The 19,723-nt window shown below is 37.3% G+C and overlaps 1 protein-coding gene across 3 annotated transcripts in view; it reads left to right on the top strand.

Moving 5' to 3' along the window:
* The first annotated feature begins 446 nt into the window (after nt 1-446).
* LOC131779884 (uncharacterized) overlaps nt 447-19,723 on the top strand; it is a 51,023-nt gene continuing 31,746 nt past the window's right edge. Inside the window, exons 1-8 of one of the 3 annotated variants that reach the window (XM_059096481.2) lie at nt 447-565; nt 6,827-6,901; nt 11,557-11,780; nt 15,684-15,891; nt 16,856-16,958; nt 17,602-17,686; nt 18,106-18,151; nt 18,508-18,583. In XM_059096481.2, coding sequence (XP_058952464.1) covers nt 11,586-11,780; nt 15,684-15,891; nt 16,856-16,958; nt 17,602-17,686; nt 18,106-18,151; nt 18,508-18,583 — 713 coding nt within the window. In that variant the 5' untranslated portion in view covers nt 447-565; nt 6,827-6,901; nt 11,557-11,585. Of the gene's footprint in view, nt 566-6,826; nt 6,902-11,366; nt 11,781-15,683; nt 15,892-16,855; nt 16,959-17,601; nt 17,687-18,105; nt 18,152-18,507; nt 18,584-18,859; nt 18,966-19,723 lie in introns of those variants that run through there. The other 2 variants (XM_066172805.1, XM_066172806.1) reach the window with 2 other exon arrangements.

Raw genomic sequence — 19,723 nt, 5'->3', positions numbered from 1 at the left:
CCTAAAAACATTAATGGCACTCTTCGAGAGTTCCTTGCTTCAAAACTTGATTATCATAGGTCAGTGCAGTCTAGTGAATAAACTTGTGACGTCACAGACGGTGTTTTGACCCAGGGAAAGCTGCGCCCTCTTTAAAATCCGTGGACTTTTAACGAGGTAATTGAACCTTTCAAAATGAGAGATCTCCATTACCACTCTCAGTAATGAAAAATAATTGACAAAAAACACGTGTTAAGCTCTTTTTGTGTGTGAAATACTTTAGAGTCCGAAGCGCTTTGACGTTATCGCCCGTTGTGTTTATGCATACCAGTGTAAACTGTTTGCTGTGGATCTGTGCGTGTGACGAACGGCCTTTGTTCGCTTTTAATTACTTTCACAAAGCGCCATTTGATCAGTGGAAAAGTCGCTAATTTACATTTCCAGGTTCACGCCGTGAGAAAGAGAAAACCTGAGTCATTATACCGGTTTGGGATGGGTAACATGGGATATTAATACTTCTTGATGCACGACTGAAAGACATCTTTTCTTCCAACTATTCACGTCTGCGTCTTGGAAAAAAAATAAGGTAAGTCGTGACTGATGCCTGTTCCAGTGGGAACGATTTCTCGTATGATAAGTTTGGAACAGTAAAGATTTTTCGGTTTGTGGTGTGTTTCAGCGGTTAATGTTATGAAGATGTTACGTTCTTTTAACAATTTACTTAAAATTCCTTCATGGACTCTTTTGTTCCGGTTTGATTCCTTTCTATGTCGATGTTGGCCTTCGAATGCTTATTTTATCAGACAGAAAAATTTTGCATTCACTAATTCAACCCAAACGGTAGCCTTATAATTAAGTTAATGTCGCCATAATCAGCTCTTGGGGTTGTAATAAGACTGGAATTCCTGATCTCGCCGTCTCTAATCAACTACCTACAAAAAGCAATCGACTAGTTCGCTCAGTCGTTTCTTACAACGAAAGAAGCGTGGGATTCATTTTTGGAAAGAATAATTGATAGAAACCGGAGGTCATTCGTAAAAAACAAAATGCAAACAAATTGGCTCTCTTGTTTAAAGAACGCGAGCATCTTAAGTTTCAAGTAGATTCTTAAGAGGTTTCGTTGTTTAGACCTTTTTGATCAGCGTGACATAAAAATGTCTTCTATTGCCAACAAAAGTAATGATAAAACAGCGATCTGTTCGAGTTTTACAACTCGGGAAGCGCCCACCATGCAGGCGGTGAGGCGGTAGGAGCAAACAAGTTATTTACAATTGATCACCTAACATTACATTGAATCGCCGTCTGCTATGCATTTTCCGGCACATTTGTAAATTTACTATTCAGCTCTAGATGCCTTTTTCGCAGTCTGAAACTTTCTTAATCCATGGCAGTCGTTAATGAAAATCCTTCAAGAGGTTTATCGTTTAAAGTACTCATCTCTCTGATAAACAGGGAGAGACAGATCGATTTTAAATGCAGGAATGATGGATGGACTAAACTTAATTTATGCGGCACTCGAATAGAGAGATTTTCGGATGAATTTTCCCTTGATGGGCTTATCACATCGCACTGTACCTAATTCTGGCGTCATAATCTTTAATCTTTTGCACAAAGAATACCGCTCGATAGCCGCACTTGCTCGCGATTTAAGACATGATTCACGCATTTAAAGTCAGATTTCACCAGATGGAATTTAGAGTGTAGTTCAGAAGTTCAGCTGTACATCTTACATAACCCTTCACTCGTCGCTCATCGCTGTTTAAATAGCGTTTTCAAGATCGATTTCACACGCTATAAGAGTTACGACACCTTAAAAAATCCTTGTTAATTTTTTCAAGTTTGTAATTGTTATCTGTATAAAATCTTTGATATCCGAAAACACCTTGTTCCTTTTATGGTATTAAAATCCGATCAGCCTAACTTTATTCTAGCGAAGCAATATTTAGTGCTCTCTGTCAGGTTGAAGGAAACTTTGGTTGTCGCAGGAAACCACTCAAAATATTGACACCCAGTTCTTCAAACCCTTGAGGCGAAAGTGATATATTCATGGATCAGCAGAGTGTTGCGGTCACGAAAATACCGGCCGCTCTTTTTTCGTTTCTTAATCCTGTCGTCAAAGCAAAATTATCTGTGTATGTTTCATCACAGAACAGATGTTGTTAATGAAATGCCTAGTGCGGTCAGAGGGACCATGGCAACGCCAGTTAAGAATCTGATGGAAAAAAATCCGCGTTAACTGAATTTTGGCGTATTCAACCCAATATGATCAAAGGTTACTGTCTGCACTGATTGATTTCTACTGAATTTCATTTAAATGATGGAGAAATAAAACTACAACGTGATGTAAAGGGCATGTTCTATTTGTTAAACCGCGCAGAACACTTCGGGAGACGAAAAGCCAAACGGTTTGTTTTTTTTAGTTTTTTTTTTCATCCTAGTTCATCCTTAATTTCCATGCTGGCCGTATTTTCTTGCAAGAATGTTCAATAATTTGCGGAGTCAGCGTGGAGTGTCCGGAATAACAAAAATTCGATTGGCCTAAATTTAAATCTTTGGGTCTTATTTCAATAGTAACAACTAAAACAGAATAGATTTGTGCAAAATCAATTATAATTCTGAACATTATCTGCTTAAACCACGGCGTAAGGGCACACGAGAGTTAACCGGTAAGTTTTTATCATTATCAAATCGCATTAAAATCTGTCGGGAGACCATCTAATGTTCATTTTCCACGAAATTTAATTTGGTTTACCTTCTTTCCTTGAGATCATTAGCTTCAAGACTTAACATAGTATCTGAGGGAGTTGTAACCCCAGTTAAATTGCAGACTCTCCTGACCGACTACTTTCGCCTACCGAAAGGTTACCGGGATCTCTGTGGTGGCCTTGTATTGTAAGAATGCGCTGGATTTAAGGTGACAAACTTAAGTCAACGAACTATAAAAAGACTAAGCCTTAAACAAACTAATGAAATTCGGATTTTTGAAAAAAAAATGAAGCGGAATCGTGAATAAATTGAAAGTAGATCCTGGATTGGCCGAGAAAATCTAACTTAGATTACGGATTCTGTCTATTTTGTAGCACGAACTGTGGATAGGTTCATCTCTTTGTCTCAAGAAAAGGTGTTTTGCCCACTTAATTTTTCATTTCAGTTAATAGCATTTCAGTTTGTAAGTTTCTTTTCCGTGTAACCAGTAGACATGTATGGAAAACGAGAGGAAAAACTTAATACAGTAGAGGAAAAGCAGACATACATATGTATACTCATGCGCTGGGGGGGCTATATCACGGAAAGTTTTGAGGATCGGCGAATTTGCTTACGCCTATTTAGCTTTTTACGCTATTAAACTTGAATTTTCCTAATACAAGTGAAGCATACTCGTTCAATGAGTGAAAAAGCTTACTTAAATTTGCGCAGACGATCGGAAATTTACGCGTATTTTCTCTTCAAAAAGACTAGGCATTCAATCTTGGTGACAATTTCGCACCGCACACTTCAAGCACACGTTATATTCTTACGACGAGCATGTCATCAAAAATTAGAGGATGAAGCTTAGTTAAAACCTTTTTCCTCCCCAGATCTACATATCATTCCTCATACTGTCTTATAATTCTGGCCCTTAGAATCTCGATTAACCTTTAACTCTAAAGATCCGATTAGTCATTTTCCTTCTGAATACCATACAAAATAATTTGATTTACATCAAGATAACACCCCATAATTGATAAGCTTCTCTGTTCTCATGACCTTTTTTCTAGATGAAGTATTGGAATCGCAATGAGAAATAACAAGTTAATCCCTTCTGGAGTTGAAGGATTAAATTCTTCTAAGCACCTTAATTAGGCAATGACTAAGTTTCTTATGATTCGCACAAAGCAGAGCTGGCTATAGCAATTATTAGACACGTTAAAATTTCCAATGTAACATAGTTCTACACTCTCCTGTTCAAAGTCTTGGAGTCTGTTTTAACTAAAACTAATCTATATAAGAACTAGTTTTACACGGTTTTATCATCATTGGAAAAATAAGGATATACCTGACTAAAGAACGCAAAGAAACTCCTAAACATGCTATTATTTCAGGCCGCCTCGAGTACAACTTCTTCCTGATTAGGAACTCTCAAATGACCCATACATAAAGTAAAGAGAGTTCAAAACGATCATGTTTGCCTGATATTTCAGGAGAGCAGATTCTGTCAGATCACACTTTTGTTTAAGTCATTGCAATGGCTGTCTGTAAAATATAGAATAGTTAAAATTTAGTCACGGAGATTTAAAATCATTCATAGTCTAGCTCCAGCTTTTATAAGTGAACTGATTACTGTCACTGCTGTAAGACGTCAGCTGCAATATTTCCAGTGTGGATCCAAACCAAGTACCTTATTGAGACAAAAGGACATGCTCTTGTCTTACCGTAGAGGGATGTAGCGCTCTTTTTAAGTCTGTATATTGCACCCGTCGAGCAATCTCTTTAGATGTATCACAAAACTTTTTAAAGTTAGCAGCTTTGTTATGTCCTTGCCTTTTTCAGGGTTCAATTGACGGTGTCGCAAATCACAAATTGAAAACGCGTTGAAAGAATTGAAAAGTGGATTAAAATTTTCTCGCCGATTTTCGCGTCGACCATAAGTGGTACTTAAACGAACAACAAAAGAAAATATTGATTCTGTTGGATTAACTAATTAAGTAATTGCGCTTATCACAAGATATTGATTATAAAAGGAACCTAAGAAATGTCATGTGACTCGTTAACACCAGCAGTCAAGTGGCGATAAAGTGACACCTCACTTTTAGATTGTCTTTACCGAGAAGTTTGGTCGTGGAATTGTGTATTTCTGCGAGGGAAATGGGAAAAAAGGAGATAACTTCAGAGGTAGGAAAGGCGAGTTTGTGTGGATTGATATTGGAATAAGATTGTGGTAATCAGTTGAAAGAATGGCGGAAAATTCATGTCAAAAACTTCGAGAAAAGGGCGTAGGATATTTCGGAGTTACTTTTTTTCATTACTATTTGCTCGACTGTTGTTCGCACTTTTCTTTGTGTGCTCGAAAAGTCCACTTGATTTGAGCTTGAACACCACAAATTCGATGAAAAGAGCACCACTTTATCCCTCTAAGAGTTCTGTGATCGAGTTTGAAAAGCACTTCGAATGGACAGACGTGAGATGTATAGCTCCTAATGAACTTAAACCTCGATAGACATTTTACTGAAGACAGTGGTTCAAGGATTGAGAAGAAGAGCACTTATTACGATGATACACTACTGGAATTCTGCAACCCTGAGCTTTTCCCTTATATATGGTAGAACACTATTCTACAGAATTAGCTCAAAAAATGCCCTACCTTGCCCCAATTTTCGTAGAATCTATCTATTTACTCTCTTGCTCCAACTTGAAGTCAGAGAATGGCCTCGGAGAAAGTCCGCCCGGGATTAATTTCGAAGCAATGAACAGCGATCGAGCAGCTACAGGGTTTGTAGCTACTCAGTTTCAACCATAATTAATAAACATTTTCCGAGGTAATATGACCCAAGCCCCGTTTAGGAGTTTTTACCATCAGCACCAACTCTTCAACACTCTTTCTACTCTAATTTCGACTTTTCTCTCCGCCTCTCTCATTGACCAGTAAATTTTTTTAGCTTGGAGCATTGTTTGCGAAACCTTAGTCAATGTAACTTCGAATTCCTTTCAAATCATACCTATTTTTAGACCAATTCTCCAATCCTGTCCATAGTCTGCACCGTATCTTGAACGACAGAGTTTAAAAATCCTTCCTATTAAGGTATGCTCCTAAGTGTAAGGTTTTTCCATCAAAGTGCCCCCCCCCCCTCCACTGCGCTCTGACACTAATCTCTTTCTGTTATTTTAGTTCGTATCTCAGTTGCATTATGCAGGTGCATTCATAGCAAGCTGTGTCTGTTTATAGCTGATAAGTCAGCAGCATTAATCTCCTCCATAATCGGCTTAGCACCTATCAGTACCGCTTATAATTCGAAGATAATTCTTAAAGGATGCGTGGAATTTTTGCGCGCGTTGATATACCAAATGTGGTTTCTTAATAAGAGGTTTTTATTGCTCTAAAGAGCTCCATTTATAGTCCTGTCTCATTGATGATTAAAACAATCAAATTTTTTCAGTGTCAGCCATTTAGGTTTTTCTTATCAGGGAAACGGAACTTTCTGGCAGTTAATAGGAAAAAAATACAGACTGATTCTTATCGCCAAAATTGTCACAGACCAAAATCATAGAGATTTTCACAGATTAGTTCAACCAGCGACTTGAATATGAAAGATATATATCCCTTTGACAATATTAAGTATAGAAATCGGAAAAAATTGCGAGAACTCTAACACGCACTCTAACAAAAACATGTCAGAACTATCAAGTGTGACTTGAAAAAAGTGGATGGAGCCTTAATGTCAGGAATGAAGTTTCACGAGTTTCCATCGCCGGAAAAATTTCAGAGAAGCGCCTTTTAGGACAATTCCAGAGGAAAATCCCGGGGGAAAATTCCAGGGGAAAACCCTTCGGAAAAATCCCAGGGAGATATCTCGGGGATTTACTGTTTTCGAGCCGTCCCAGATTTTGCAGACTAACGAAGACAATTCCGATCGATAGTCTGGAATTATCGGAGATAAAGCGGGAAGTAGGGAGCGGTTTCCTTTTTTTTTTTTTTTTGAGAACTTTTTTTGCCTTCATTCACGTAAATTTGAATATTCTCTCGTTACGAAGCAAATTGTGTAATACTGATTTTACAAAAAGCGCGTGCTGTCAGGTTCAAGCGCCAATATCATTTCCATTTTCCGCGTGAGTTCAATTCTATTCTGTTTTATTATTTTCTTTTGTTTAGGTTCTTGTAGTAACTGGAAAGGAAACAGCCAATCAAGAGTAACGTGACGCAGTGACTCAGGAGCCAGCCATGCAGGTATTGTGATCAAGGATTTTAATTTTGTTTTGTTTATTTGTTCTCTTTTCCTTTGCAAATTTTGTTCCGTTTAATTGTTAAAGATCTATTGTTATTAGCAAATATTCCAACCGATTCCTTCTTTATAACCATCAGGAGGTTACCCGAGCACTCACAAAGTGTCGTCTTTGATGACAAGAGCACATTGTGGGATTTGTACGTCTACACTAATTTACTCTAAAAAAGTCATATGTCCGATCGATTCCCTTCGAACTGAGGGACTACCACTTTGTCAAAGTCACTGTAGCTTTTTTCCGATAAAACTTTTATCTTTCTGTATGCCTTTTAATTGTGCTTATGAGCCGCCAGACGCAACACACTAAATTTGAGAAAACGTCTCGCTCGAAATGGACTCGGAGGGGATATATGATTCAGTGTAGTCGTGAATTCTTTTTGTCACGAAATCGCGAAACCAACGCTCTTTGAACTGATTCCTAAAGGATCCCAAATACTTTGATAGTTCGATCCAGTTGTGAATCGCATCAGATTAATCCCTCGCGAAATATCCATAAAACGTGGATCGTATAATACGTTCGAATAACGACCTTAGTTATTTGTTATGTAAACAGTCACTTATCACAAAGTAAACAAATACATCTCTGATGAGAATTCCTTTGATCCTTTATCGTGCCATGCAGCCAAGTATAATGGAGTAAATGAATGTTTAAAGGATTGAAAAGAGCAGGAAACCTCACAATCTGCGCTTAGTTTTGTATTTCCAATCAAATTTTACAAGCCAAGTTGGGTAAAAAGGCAGCAACTTTCGAATACTTTTGAATGCGTAATGTTTTTCAGACGAGTTTTAGACCGAAAACGTTCATTACAAAAACACACCTTGCAAAGTAAACGACGAAGTGGATTTGTTTTCATTTCCAGTGAAGGAAATGAATGACCATTGATTTATCTTTCTTTAATACATCGCTTTAAGTTTCAGTTGCAATTAATGCCCCACCGCTGGCAAACTTTAACACTCTTTATTAAGCACAATGTTCAGAAGCAAATTATGACTCTGTTTGTTTCACGCCCTGCAGCTGTCATGTTTAATCGGTATCTCGTCTCCCTTGGCAAAATTCAAGTACAAGAAAAAAGGGATAATAACGAAAGTAATGGTAGTGTTTGAAATAATCATTAGAGTAACCAGCATTTATAAAGGTTTTTTAAGACTCTGAAAATTAAGAGTTTGTGTTGTTCACTTTATCGATCAAATGCCTTCAAAATTCGGCAGATGGCTAACTTGATCAATATACATCCACGGCCAGTTGTACGATCATCAAACGGATCTCTCTGCAGTGAAATACCAGGCAAACAAAATGATTAATAGTATTTTCTTTTTCCAAAATGAAACAAGTTCACGTTCTGCTTCTGGCGCTAACCTGAAAATTATGTCTCTTCAGGGTGGAGGGGGGGGGGTTACCCCCCCAGGATACTCACGAGTTTGGGTAAAAAGAATAGGAAAGATGGTTGATATTAAGCGCGCCAGGATGATGAAGGTGTTTTTCGTTTTTGTGACAAACGAGTTTTCATAGCCAGACTAAAGACTTTCTTGACGTAGATGAGATTTCACCAGTGACAAAATTTGAGGGATACCTCTTCTCCTTCTCTTCTTTAACAGCTCTCCTCACGGCCTCACAACTTTGTCGACATTTCAGACGTGGTCACTCACCCTTCGTTAGAATCTTAAGAATTTTGGCAGATTATCAATTCTCATAATTTCCCCTCTCGTAATTCTTAAGTGCCAGTACTTGGCTCTTAGGTTAAAAACGCTATACAGTAGAACCTCGATTTAACGAACCTCTATCTAACGCAGTCCTCGATATAACGAACGATAATCTTCAGCCCGGCCAAAGTTACACTAAAATATATGAAAAAGAATCTCGATATAACGAACCTCTATGTAACGAAGTCCTCGGTATAACTAACGATATTCTTCAGCCCGGCCAAAGTCACAGTAAAATGCATGGGAAAGATTCTCGATTCGACGAATCTCAATATAACGAAATCCTTGTTATAAAGAACACAATCCAGAAGCTCAAACGTATAATAAACCCCGATATGCCAACACTGACACTATCTACTACTGATCTACTTTATCCTCTTCGCCTCTCATTAGTTCTTTTACGTGGAATTTGACCTCTTTATTTTTGAAGGCTTCTTGTAGTAAAAGGTGTAAGAGGCAGGAATTTCCAGTCCAATACCCTTGTTTCAGTCCGTTTGCCAGTGACTTTCACTGAAATTTGTCCTCCGTGCTTTAAAAACAAGATGCTGTAGCTATGTACAGACCTCAGTGTACAGCGTACTGTAGCGTCATACAGACATTAAAGCACAAACGTTATTTACAGTAATCGTTCCGATCCCAAAATGCTAACGCCACAAAAAAAAAACATCTCAGCAACCATCCCTCGATATAACGAACATTTTGGTTGTTTTTCCGCAAATTCGTTCAATCTAGGTTTTCGATATAACGAACCCTCGATATAACGAACCAATCTCTCCAGTCCCTTGGCACTTCGTTAAGTCGAGGTTCTACTGTATCTCTGAGAGATAACTTTATGGATTTTATGGAGCCAACATTGACAGGCTCGCCGTTTTAAGGTCAACTTGGGGCCTGCTGACGCTAAAAGCTAATTGACTTTAGAACTGAGTCAATTTCACATCAAATTGATATTTTAACAATGTTACTCATGTTTGATCAACAACTTCCCCCTAATCCTAGTTTTTCTATTAATTTCGAAAGACCTCATCCGACTAAGAGAGTTTTCCATCTTTACGTACTTTACGTATCGCCAAGGAAAATCTTTGTAGGTAGATGTAGATATTTTCAAACTGCACTGCCAAATATAACTTGCTTATACAAAATATGCATGATGACAAATCAGAGTCAACAGTGATAAGCTTTTGACGTTCCTACAACTTTTGAAGTTCCTGCTACTTTTCCATTAGACTGCGAGTAAAGGAGAAAAGTGACCTCCAAGTATTCCGTTTTAACCTCATTCTCTCTTTGGCACTTTTCACGTAAAATGGTCGTTGTGGTCAGGTTGCATTGCCAAAACAAACAAAGGTGGATCTTGAACGGATAAGCTAGAATCTAGAGCTTGCTTAGTGCGACCCAGCCCTTATTTTTAGACCAAATGAAAATTATCAAAACAGTCTTAAATCTCCAAGAGGATTACCTTTCGTCTGAGGCTCTTTCCTAGTAGCTAAGTTTGAACCATTGAACACCTCCGCTATCGACTGTTACCTAAAATTTGGAGAAGTCTGAAATTAAAGACTCATTCTGAATTTTAAAAAAGCTTTCAACTCAAATAAGCATGCTTTTGAGAAATTGACCGCGCTTTCGGGTCCCTGGCCCAAGGACTCTTTCGGGTTTTCGTTAGGGTTCGACTCCGGACGCGATAGGAGACTCAGATTTTTCTCTGACACAAGTTTATGGCAAATGTTCCTCTCTCGAAAACGCTAAATTCGGAGAGAAAAGTTTTCTTTCTCTCCCAGAATTGACTGTTATTTGATCTTAAAAAAACAAACCTCCTCACATTTTTGCGGAAGGAAATTCCTTGCCGAGCCTCTTCTTGTCTGCTTGTAAGTTGGGTACCTCCTGAGAGGAAGTACGCCTCAGGAAATAACTCAGGATTGAACGATAAAATTTTTCTATCTAATGCAGTATGTCTGACTTGGTTTTGTCGAGAAGAGACGAGCTAATGAGGCTGATAGCAAAGCCGATTTCAAGAGTCTAGAAAGACATTAGAAAAGGGTCAAATATTTTTAAGACAATTTCGGAGTAAAAACATGTTCGCGAATGTATACAATCGGAGACAAAAATTCATGCAAGTTCGTCTGATCGTAACAACCTGTCTATTTCTTGAACAGATCTGCATTTAAGCTGCCACTTTTCAGGGCCTTTTTTTTCTGGGTTTTTTCGTATTGCTGTTTGAGCTGATCTGTTTAAGAATCAACATTTCTCTGTATTGTGAATAAAGATTTTTTACAGTCAAGCATGTTTCACTCACAAACTAGCATTTTTCCAGCCGAGCCTTACATCAGCATAAGTTTGTTGCAAGTTAAATGTAATTTAAAATCTTCCCTAAACTTAATATTTTACCACTGAGGATATATTTGTTCCGGCCAACCAAGACGGATCCGATAGGCAAATTTTTTTCATTTTATTGATAAGTCTACTGGGTGTATAAATTAACTCGAAGCTTTCTTCTGATTTAAATGGTAAAAAAAAAGTCGATTACTGTATCAAACATATTGGGTTTGAAGAACTTTTTTGAATTTTTGATGTAACTTTATCCCGGATTTGATGGGGTAATGACCGTAATTTATGTACCCCCATATTTTAATTGCCCCGAGTGAAGCTTTTAGGGTGTATCAAATTGCTGATAAGCCAATCTACATTGTTTTGTACATACTTCACGCTCCGCCAACTTCGGTGCTGAACATGAATTACAAACCTCTCGACGGCTTAGAAAAATAGCGTACGAATGTATTTTATGCTCGTGGTTGTTGGGCAATAGTCGTGGATATGTTTATTGAATCAGCTGTGAGCTTTTCCATATGAATCCCTTTAGAGAAAAAACGCTGAGTTTTTCCTCTACCTTGTTTGATTTTGTCTGCAGCCGTCTGTAGTTGGAATCCACACAGCAAAATGGCGACTGCCGCCACAAGTGCGAAAACAAGGCAGCGAAAACACTCCTTCTCGTCGTCAATCTCGCTGCTAAATCGAACCAGATCGATGACGGACCAGACTCTACTTGGAGTGTTAAATATACTCCGTATGGACGAAGGACAAGGTCAGAGTTTTATGGTGAAGGCCATTCTTCCCGATGGCAAACCGAGATTGGTAAGGCTGAAGGACTTCATCGCGTAGACTAAGCAATATTGTAGCAAGCAATTTTTTATTGTTGTGTTTTATTTTCAAAATTGTGCCACAGTTATTATTTGTGCGTGTAAGTCTCTTTGGTGTTTCCTATTGCCGCATTTTTCGAATGTGATGGAATTTTTTTGGCGTTTAATTGAGCAGTTGGGTACAGCGTTGGAATACTGTGGTAGAATTTCATACTGCGGCATGTTGATTCCAAAATGTCTGTCGTCAAATCCGCAATATTTTCGGCGTTGTTATCAGCTGTTTTATACGGAAAATAAACCTTACACACCCATGAGTCGAATAAGTTTAATAATCTTGTGGTTTCACGCGGAAATGTTTTGTTAAACATGCACCATTGCGACCGTTGCATATCGGTATTAACCAAGAGGATGTTATGTTTTGTTTGACAGAGTGACTGTGTTGAGTGGCTTCACACTGCGATTTATCGTTTTTGAGTTGAGCAAACAAAAAACGGGAAGCGAGATTTGCAGACATTGGTGTAAAACTCTTCAGAATATTTTTTGAAAGTGTTTTGAAATAACAAACCAACCCGATCATCGGAATTAATGTGCGTGATTCGAAAATCGGCTCAATGTGTTTAATTTGACCTTGGTCAATTCGTCATTTCCTTTCCTTCAATGGCTTGTTACGGTCTAGATCATAAGATGTCATTTCTGAATTAAGTCTCGAGACCTTTTCATAGCGATCGAGGTCCTTGTTACATAAATACATACATGTTATGTAAAGTTTTGAATGGAGTTCTACTCAGAGCTCGACGATTCTTTCCTTAATCGACGCCGTCATCGAGGAATGTCCTAGTAATTAATTCTGGGTGGTAAACCCACTTTTAAAATACTTAACAAATTCGATCTCGCTTTAAATTTGCGGTTTCTGGTATTCTTTTGGTCAATTTCTTGACACGTCAAACTTCAAAACCAAAACAATCGTTGTGTCGGAATCTGCATAACATGTGAATGAAGGTTAGAATTCTCTTTACAGAAAAATTTTACAATTTGCCAACAACCCTTTCTTTCTTTTTTTTTTTTTTTTCAGGGTTGGTCTTGAGATATTTACATACAATATTCTGCAGTCTAATATATTATCAATAAGAGGGTTAAGCTTGAATATAATTGCTCTTTTATTGACCCTGGAACCATTAAATTGGCTTAAATTGTGTATTTAAATTTAGGATATTGAACAGAACATGAGCAATCACCATTTTGAACTTAGAGTATGAAGGAATGCATAGTTGTATAGTATTCTAGATAACCATTTCATTTTGGTTTTCAGATAGGCTTCCTTGGTTGTAGTAATAACAGATAGCTCAATATCTTTATTTAGAGTTAAATTGCTTGAAAAAGCCTGAAATGCTATTATAAAATTAATCAAAACTATAACAGAATTCTTGAACACGATTGGTCATAACCAGCTTGTTTTGAGCACCTATAGGACAGTGTATGTGTCATGCATGTAATTGGACAGTGTAACAGGACAGTTGATAGGTCATGCCTACGTGAGTGGACAGTGTGCATCAAGTGTGCATGCTGTAGATGCCCATTTTTCCTTGTAACTTTATGAAAACTTATGATTGATGTCTAGTTTCTTTCTCAAATTTTGTCATAGTTCATATTATTTGGTAACACAACATCCTGTCATCCAATTCTGTCTATACTAATACTTGATATTAACAAATCAGACTCCTGCTTTGCAGTCATCCAATTACAGACCAAATTGGACTCCACTCAGTCCCATCACCATTATTAATATAATTTACCATTTAAAAGTACCCTTCAGATAAGAATGATAACAAATGAAAATATTCCCTGGGCTCTCTTCTCTTTATAGTTTTTGAATGTTTTTGCAATTGCATAGTAGTTTTTTTGACACCATTTTTAACTCATTTCTTGAAAGTTGGTGTTAACCTCTGAGTAAAACTTGACTAGAGAAATGCTTTGTGTGTCACTATATGAAGGGGTTTATTATTTTAAGTGTCTAATCCAGGGTTTTAATCAAAAAAAATTTAAAAAAACCATCATGACTTGAAATTTTGAGATGATCATAATCCAAAGATAATTCTGTATTCATGACAGTAATAGAATCTAAAAATATTTAAAACTAACATTTTTAGTTCAAAGAGATGCTTCTGCACAACTCTTGCTGTCTCAAGTTTACCCCTTTGACCCCTACCAGGGACTCGCATCTGATGGAAATTTTTCTCTTCGGTTTCACTCCTGAATTAAATATTACGGTCACAAGAATGAAGGAAATGATCAATAACTTAAGAAGATCTTGAATTTTGAAATTCTCTTTGTTAACACACTAGGAAATGTATAGAGAACAGTATAGAGAATATGCATACTGATGTTAGAGTCCAAAGGATTACTGAATTGTTTCTGTTTGTTTTGCTTTTTTTTACCTTGAAATAGTCTAAGTTGATATGCACATGCATGTGCAAATGTAGCCCATGCAAGGTTATGATGTTGCTGACAAAAATAAATGTACCCAGAGTAGAGAACTACAAGCTACTTGCCGCTTTTTCAAACCTAAAAGTTCTTTGTTTCACACATCAATGTAATACAAAGGAAACTTGTAGCACTGAATAACAAAGGCACATGAGTCACGCGTGCTAAAACATTGTACATACATGTATGACTACCCTGTGTCTGAGCGTTAATGAAATTCATCTGCGCAGTTAACGTATCCACAAGCGCCACTGTAAGATCAGTGAGCTGGAGCATCAAATGGTTAATTAAAGATGCTGGTCAAAATTAATGCAGCTGTGGCAAATGAGTGATTTTTTTTTCATCTCTCACAAATAGGTCTTGTATTTACACACCAACTCATTTACACATATTATTTTCATTTTCCATGTATCATTTCAACACCTTTTTTTTTTTTGCCCTTTATATATCATATTTCATGTCCCTTTTAGCTGTGTCTTTTTTTGTGTCTATTTAAACTTTTTTCGTATGAGTGTTTCTTGTCTTGTATTTTCCCTCAGTGTATGGTAAGTTTTTTGTCTCAGGGTATCTTTGTATTTATTTTTCTCAACTTGTTAGTAAATTTTTGTGAAAGTCATTTTTCTGTTCCTTAGGAATGTACTTCTTCACATGCATATTTACAAAGTAGTGAAATTTAATGCTGAGAAAATGTGTTTGAGTGAAGTAGGCCCTTGCCCCTTTTATTAGGGAGGCCACTAAGTGACAAATGTAGGTGTAGTTTCAGTCAAAAGAACTGGTCATTTACCACAGACAAAATATTTACTGAACACAGTATGGATAGAAATAAAGGCAAGCTGATAACCAGACAATACTCACCAAGCTTGAGGAGAAGGATAATTTTCACTCTAATTTAATACATTCTTCAGGTACATGTAGTCACTCTATGCTTAGAAAACTTGGATGCATTTAGGTGCAGTGGGCAATTTGTTTTGGATACAGATTTTACTTTTGCTTTTTTCTCTTTTCTACAAATTGAAGCAATGTTAGTTCTTTTTTTTTTTTAGTTTTAAGTTTTGGATTATGGTAGTTAAAGTTATAGCATAAAGACAAGGTAATATGAATACAATTTTTATAATTTTTATAATTTATGAAGTATTTGCAACAAAATTTGTTGCATTATGCAAGGCTATTGATTTTGCACTGTTCTTGCATAAATACCCAAAACAAGGGAAGAAGAGGCTTTTTCAAAAGTGTTTACCCTTTCTGAATAGCCACCTTCCCCTAAAAAAAATAAACATATCAAAACTGGATGGTTTATAGATCCAAAGTATTTGAGTAAAGGCACTGAAAAAAAAGTCAATTAAGTGGTGTTGGCCATTTTTACACACATACAAAACATAATGTGGTGATGTTTTCTGTATTTTGTTTCCACATTTAGTTGAGTGCAGAGCGTAACATGACAGTGAGGGATCTTGTTGCTGGAATCTGTCAGGAATACAATTTAACCAACTACCAAGTGCGCACTTTACCGGAAAAGACTCTTCTGAATCTTGAAGCAAGTGCTACATCTGTAGAGAATGCGGAGATAGCCATTGAGGATGTGGACAAGATGCTGTCAAATTTTCAGCTTGACAATCTTCATACAAGTGAGTTTTTGTGGAAATACTGCACTTGTTACAAAGGGTTTGATACAAGGTAGTTGTTTGAAGTAGAATAGTGCACATTTGGATTGTTGGTTAGTCTGGACAACTTTGCATGAAGTGTTCCTGGCAAGGAACATCTTGTACAATTGTGGTTCTACTGTGCACCTCCTTTGCCACTCAAAAACAGGGTTGACCTGCCAAAACCACCAGGTAGCCTTCAGCCATTTTTTTTACCACTTCATTCTAGCTTAAGACTACATGGAAAATTGTACAAAAATAGCGTAATTGAATGCATGATTTTACTGCACCACTAACTAGTTATTAATTTTTTTAATGCATTTCATGTTCAGAATTTTCTTGAAGGTTCATGTGAACTTTGTTTAATACTTGGGACATTTTGACTGAATTGTTTCTAGTCTTGCATGTAATCTGATAAAAAAACTTGGTGCCATTGATAAGAGGGTTGCCTACTTTTTCTTATTTGCCATTTAGTTTCAACCTAATTGTTATTTTTGTCATATATTCTATGAACCCCTGGGCAGCATTGTTCAAAACTGGGTTATGATCACCTAGGGTTAGTGTGAAGTCTGATGTCAAATCTGTAGCTCTAAAAGAAGATGAAGTGTAATTCCATTTTTCTTCAATTTGAAGATTGAATGCTGTAGAAACAATTGGGAAAATTATCCCAAAATAGCTGTTGAACAGAGAAATGTAGAAACCTGAATTCAAATTTAACCCTGGGTTAGCAATAATTGGCCTTTGAACAACTGGCCCATGATGGGCAGTCTAAATTTGGTTACTTTTCTAAGGGGGTTCAGTTTGAGCTCCAGCCTGGGTGTAATGCTGTGATCTTGATTAAAACACTTTACCTATCCTCGACATTACAAACCAACTTGTGTTTATTTTGACTGTAAATATGTGAAAATCATATGTGTTAAATATTTTGTTGATTGTATTGCCATTCCAGTTAAAGATGATAGACTTCGCTGTGTGAAAGAGCTAGTTTATGCAGAAGAAGTTTACAATGACTGCTTGAAGAGCCTGTTTGAACTGTATGCTGAACCATTAAAGTAAGAATTCTTAATGCTTCTGATAATAATGGAACTGTTTGAAGCACCATCATTATTTTGGTCTAAATGGTGGGTGGAAAAACTTCAAAGTCAACAAGTCCCATTCCTTACACTTACATATCACAACAGAACATGAAATATTACAATTGTGACAACAATTTTGCCTTAAAACATATTCCTTTTTGTGAATGATCCTCTTTTGGATGGATAAAAGTGCAAAAGACATTTTCAACATTTGGTTTCTTGAGCAGTAGTTCACATGTGGAACACTGACAAGACTTTTAAGTTAATGCTAACTGTTGACCAGTAATACAATTCTGGTTGCCAAAAACCAATTTTCAGTTGCATTGGTAACCAGCTGGTTGCAATTTTGGACCTTGTTTTTGTCATAGTGCAACTTTGCGGAGGATGATTTCATTATGGGCCAAAAGCAAATTTTCTGTGAAGGGTAAATGGGGAATGATCCTTTTTACATACATTTCCTCTCAAAGTGGGAAATCTTCTGAGAACATCAAATTTCTAACACAAAAGATTCTGCTAACTGAGACACTTTATGAAAATTACTAATTAAATGCTTTTTGTCTTTCATTTACAATTTTCATCTGGATCTGACATTTGTTTTCCACAATTTTGTCTTGTGCAGAAGTAAACTTTCAAGGGCTGAACATCATACATTGTTTGCCCATGTAGAGCCAATATGTACCTTGAGTTCTTCTCTTTATGTTAAAGTAAGTTTTTTTTTCTTTATTGATTCCTTACTCAGGTTTCTATTCAGACTTTATTAGCTATACAGATTAAAAGGGATGATTGGTTTGATAATGCATGTGCATAGGAGGAATTTTCTTCTGAAGGGAGGGGGGGCTGGTGTGTCCAACAGTGGGCCCCTCCTTGTATGTGGGGCATGCCAGATTGTCAGGTTGTGATGCCACAATACAGAGTGGGTAACATTACCCTAAGAACACCCAACCTTAGCCAGGCCTCTGTGCTATTGTATCAGTGTAGATAGAAAAATGTAGGTGCACAAAAATGTTATGAGCAATAAGTCATTAGGAAATACAGTGTAGGCCAAATTATACAGGAATATGCAATAGGAATTTCTTACAGTGCAAGGAGAATTTTTGGTACCTTTTTATTGTTTTATTTTTAGGTGGAAGAAGCTGCTAATAATTGGAATTCAGCCTCTACTGCAATAGGTAAACAAATAAAACTATATGTATTATCAACCCCTTTTTTTTATTCAATCAGTTGTGTAGTTAAATCTTTGATTTGATGGGGAACCTTTTCCAGCACAAGCTGCAATTACTTCCTCTCACAGTGTCATCTTCCAAACTGAGGATGAAATGCAATAAAGAAACTTTTTATCTTGAGTCTACTACCTGGATGTAATACTAAATTCTCCCAAGAAATTTACATGGAAACATATCACAGCTGGAAGGGTGAATAAACAATCAGATCTTGGGAACTTGTGACCATTTATGGCATATTCTTGATCATTCTTCAGTTGCACTCGTGGTTGCCTTTACCAACTTGTAATTCTATTTTTGTTTAGGTGCCATTTATGCTGAGTTTCCTTTGTTCAGGGAGATGTACGAAGATTACTACTTGGCATTCAAGTTTGCAAGGAGGTAAGCGTTGAGCTTTTATGTGTGGATTCTTGAGTGTGTGTGTGTTTGTACCAACTTGGTTCCCAGGGCCTCTCTCGGTCCTAAGTCTCGTGTTTGGTCACTTGCTTCGGCTCGGTTTTTATTCATGTAACGTGTCACGTGCTTCGGCTCTCACGTGCCTTATCTCTCGTTTACTTCGTTGTTCACGTTCTTTCTCGATCGCTTGCTTCGGCTCTCACGTGCACGGCTTTTTACATAACTCGGTCTCGTGCGTTGTGGTTAGTATGTAACAGTTTTCTTTTACAGTAAGGTTAACTTTCTTGGAATGAGTTTCCGAAGAAGCTAATATGCTTACTAAAGCGTTCGTAAAGATTTCTCGTCATCTTAGCAACCTAATGGACTGGTGAGTTAATACTTGCAGATAATTTCACACCCATCAGGTTACTTGAGAAGTTTTTAAAGTTATTTATTTGTTTATTTCATTGAGAAGTTAGAGATGCCCTTTATTTGCCCTTTGAACTTAGGAAGCTGGTTTTGATAATTTGTATCTTTAAACGGTGTCATCGCAACTGCTGAGTTTTGGCAGTTTCATGCTAAAATGCAATCTGTCTCACCGACTAACTGGCAGATCGCATTAAGGCTTGCGAGTCGTCTCTTGAGCTAAGACTTTGCGATGATTTTCGTCGCGAGACTCTATCGGAAAGGCTGCTGAGGGTCAGGTGATGAGTAAGTACGACACTTGTGCGCCACAGTTAAATCATGTTTAAACCGGATACGATTAGCTGCGTTGAAATAATTATCTTGTCTAATAAGCTTTGCTGTAATCATAGATTGAGGAAGCTCTTGAATATGTGGTAAGAGGGGTCGTCAAAGGGCGTCGTGCATTCTGTGTCGGGGGAATATAAGAAAGAAAATAAAAGGTTTCTTTTACTGTAGGATACGGTGAGATGATTGGTTAGGATGACCGAGGCAGAGGTGTAGGAGAGGACGGGGTGGGGGTTGGGCCGGTGAGGTCTTTCTTTAGAGGGGTAGGGGGGCGTTGTTAGTCTGTTGTGTCTGGATGGCTGTTAGCTAGGTTGAGAGATTTTTCGGCCACAGTTGTTAAGAGGAATGACGTCTCAAAGCGACGCCTTTTGTCATAATGAGCATAATACGTACTTG

Source organism: Pocillopora verrucosa, chromosome 9, assembly GCF_036669915.1.
Source record: "Pocillopora verrucosa isolate sample1 chromosome 9, ASM3666991v2, whole genome shotgun sequence".
Lineage (NCBI taxonomy): Eukaryota > Metazoa > Cnidaria > Anthozoa > Scleractinia > Pocilloporidae > Pocillopora > Pocillopora verrucosa.
This window is presented reverse-complemented; position numbering and strand designations above follow the sequence as displayed.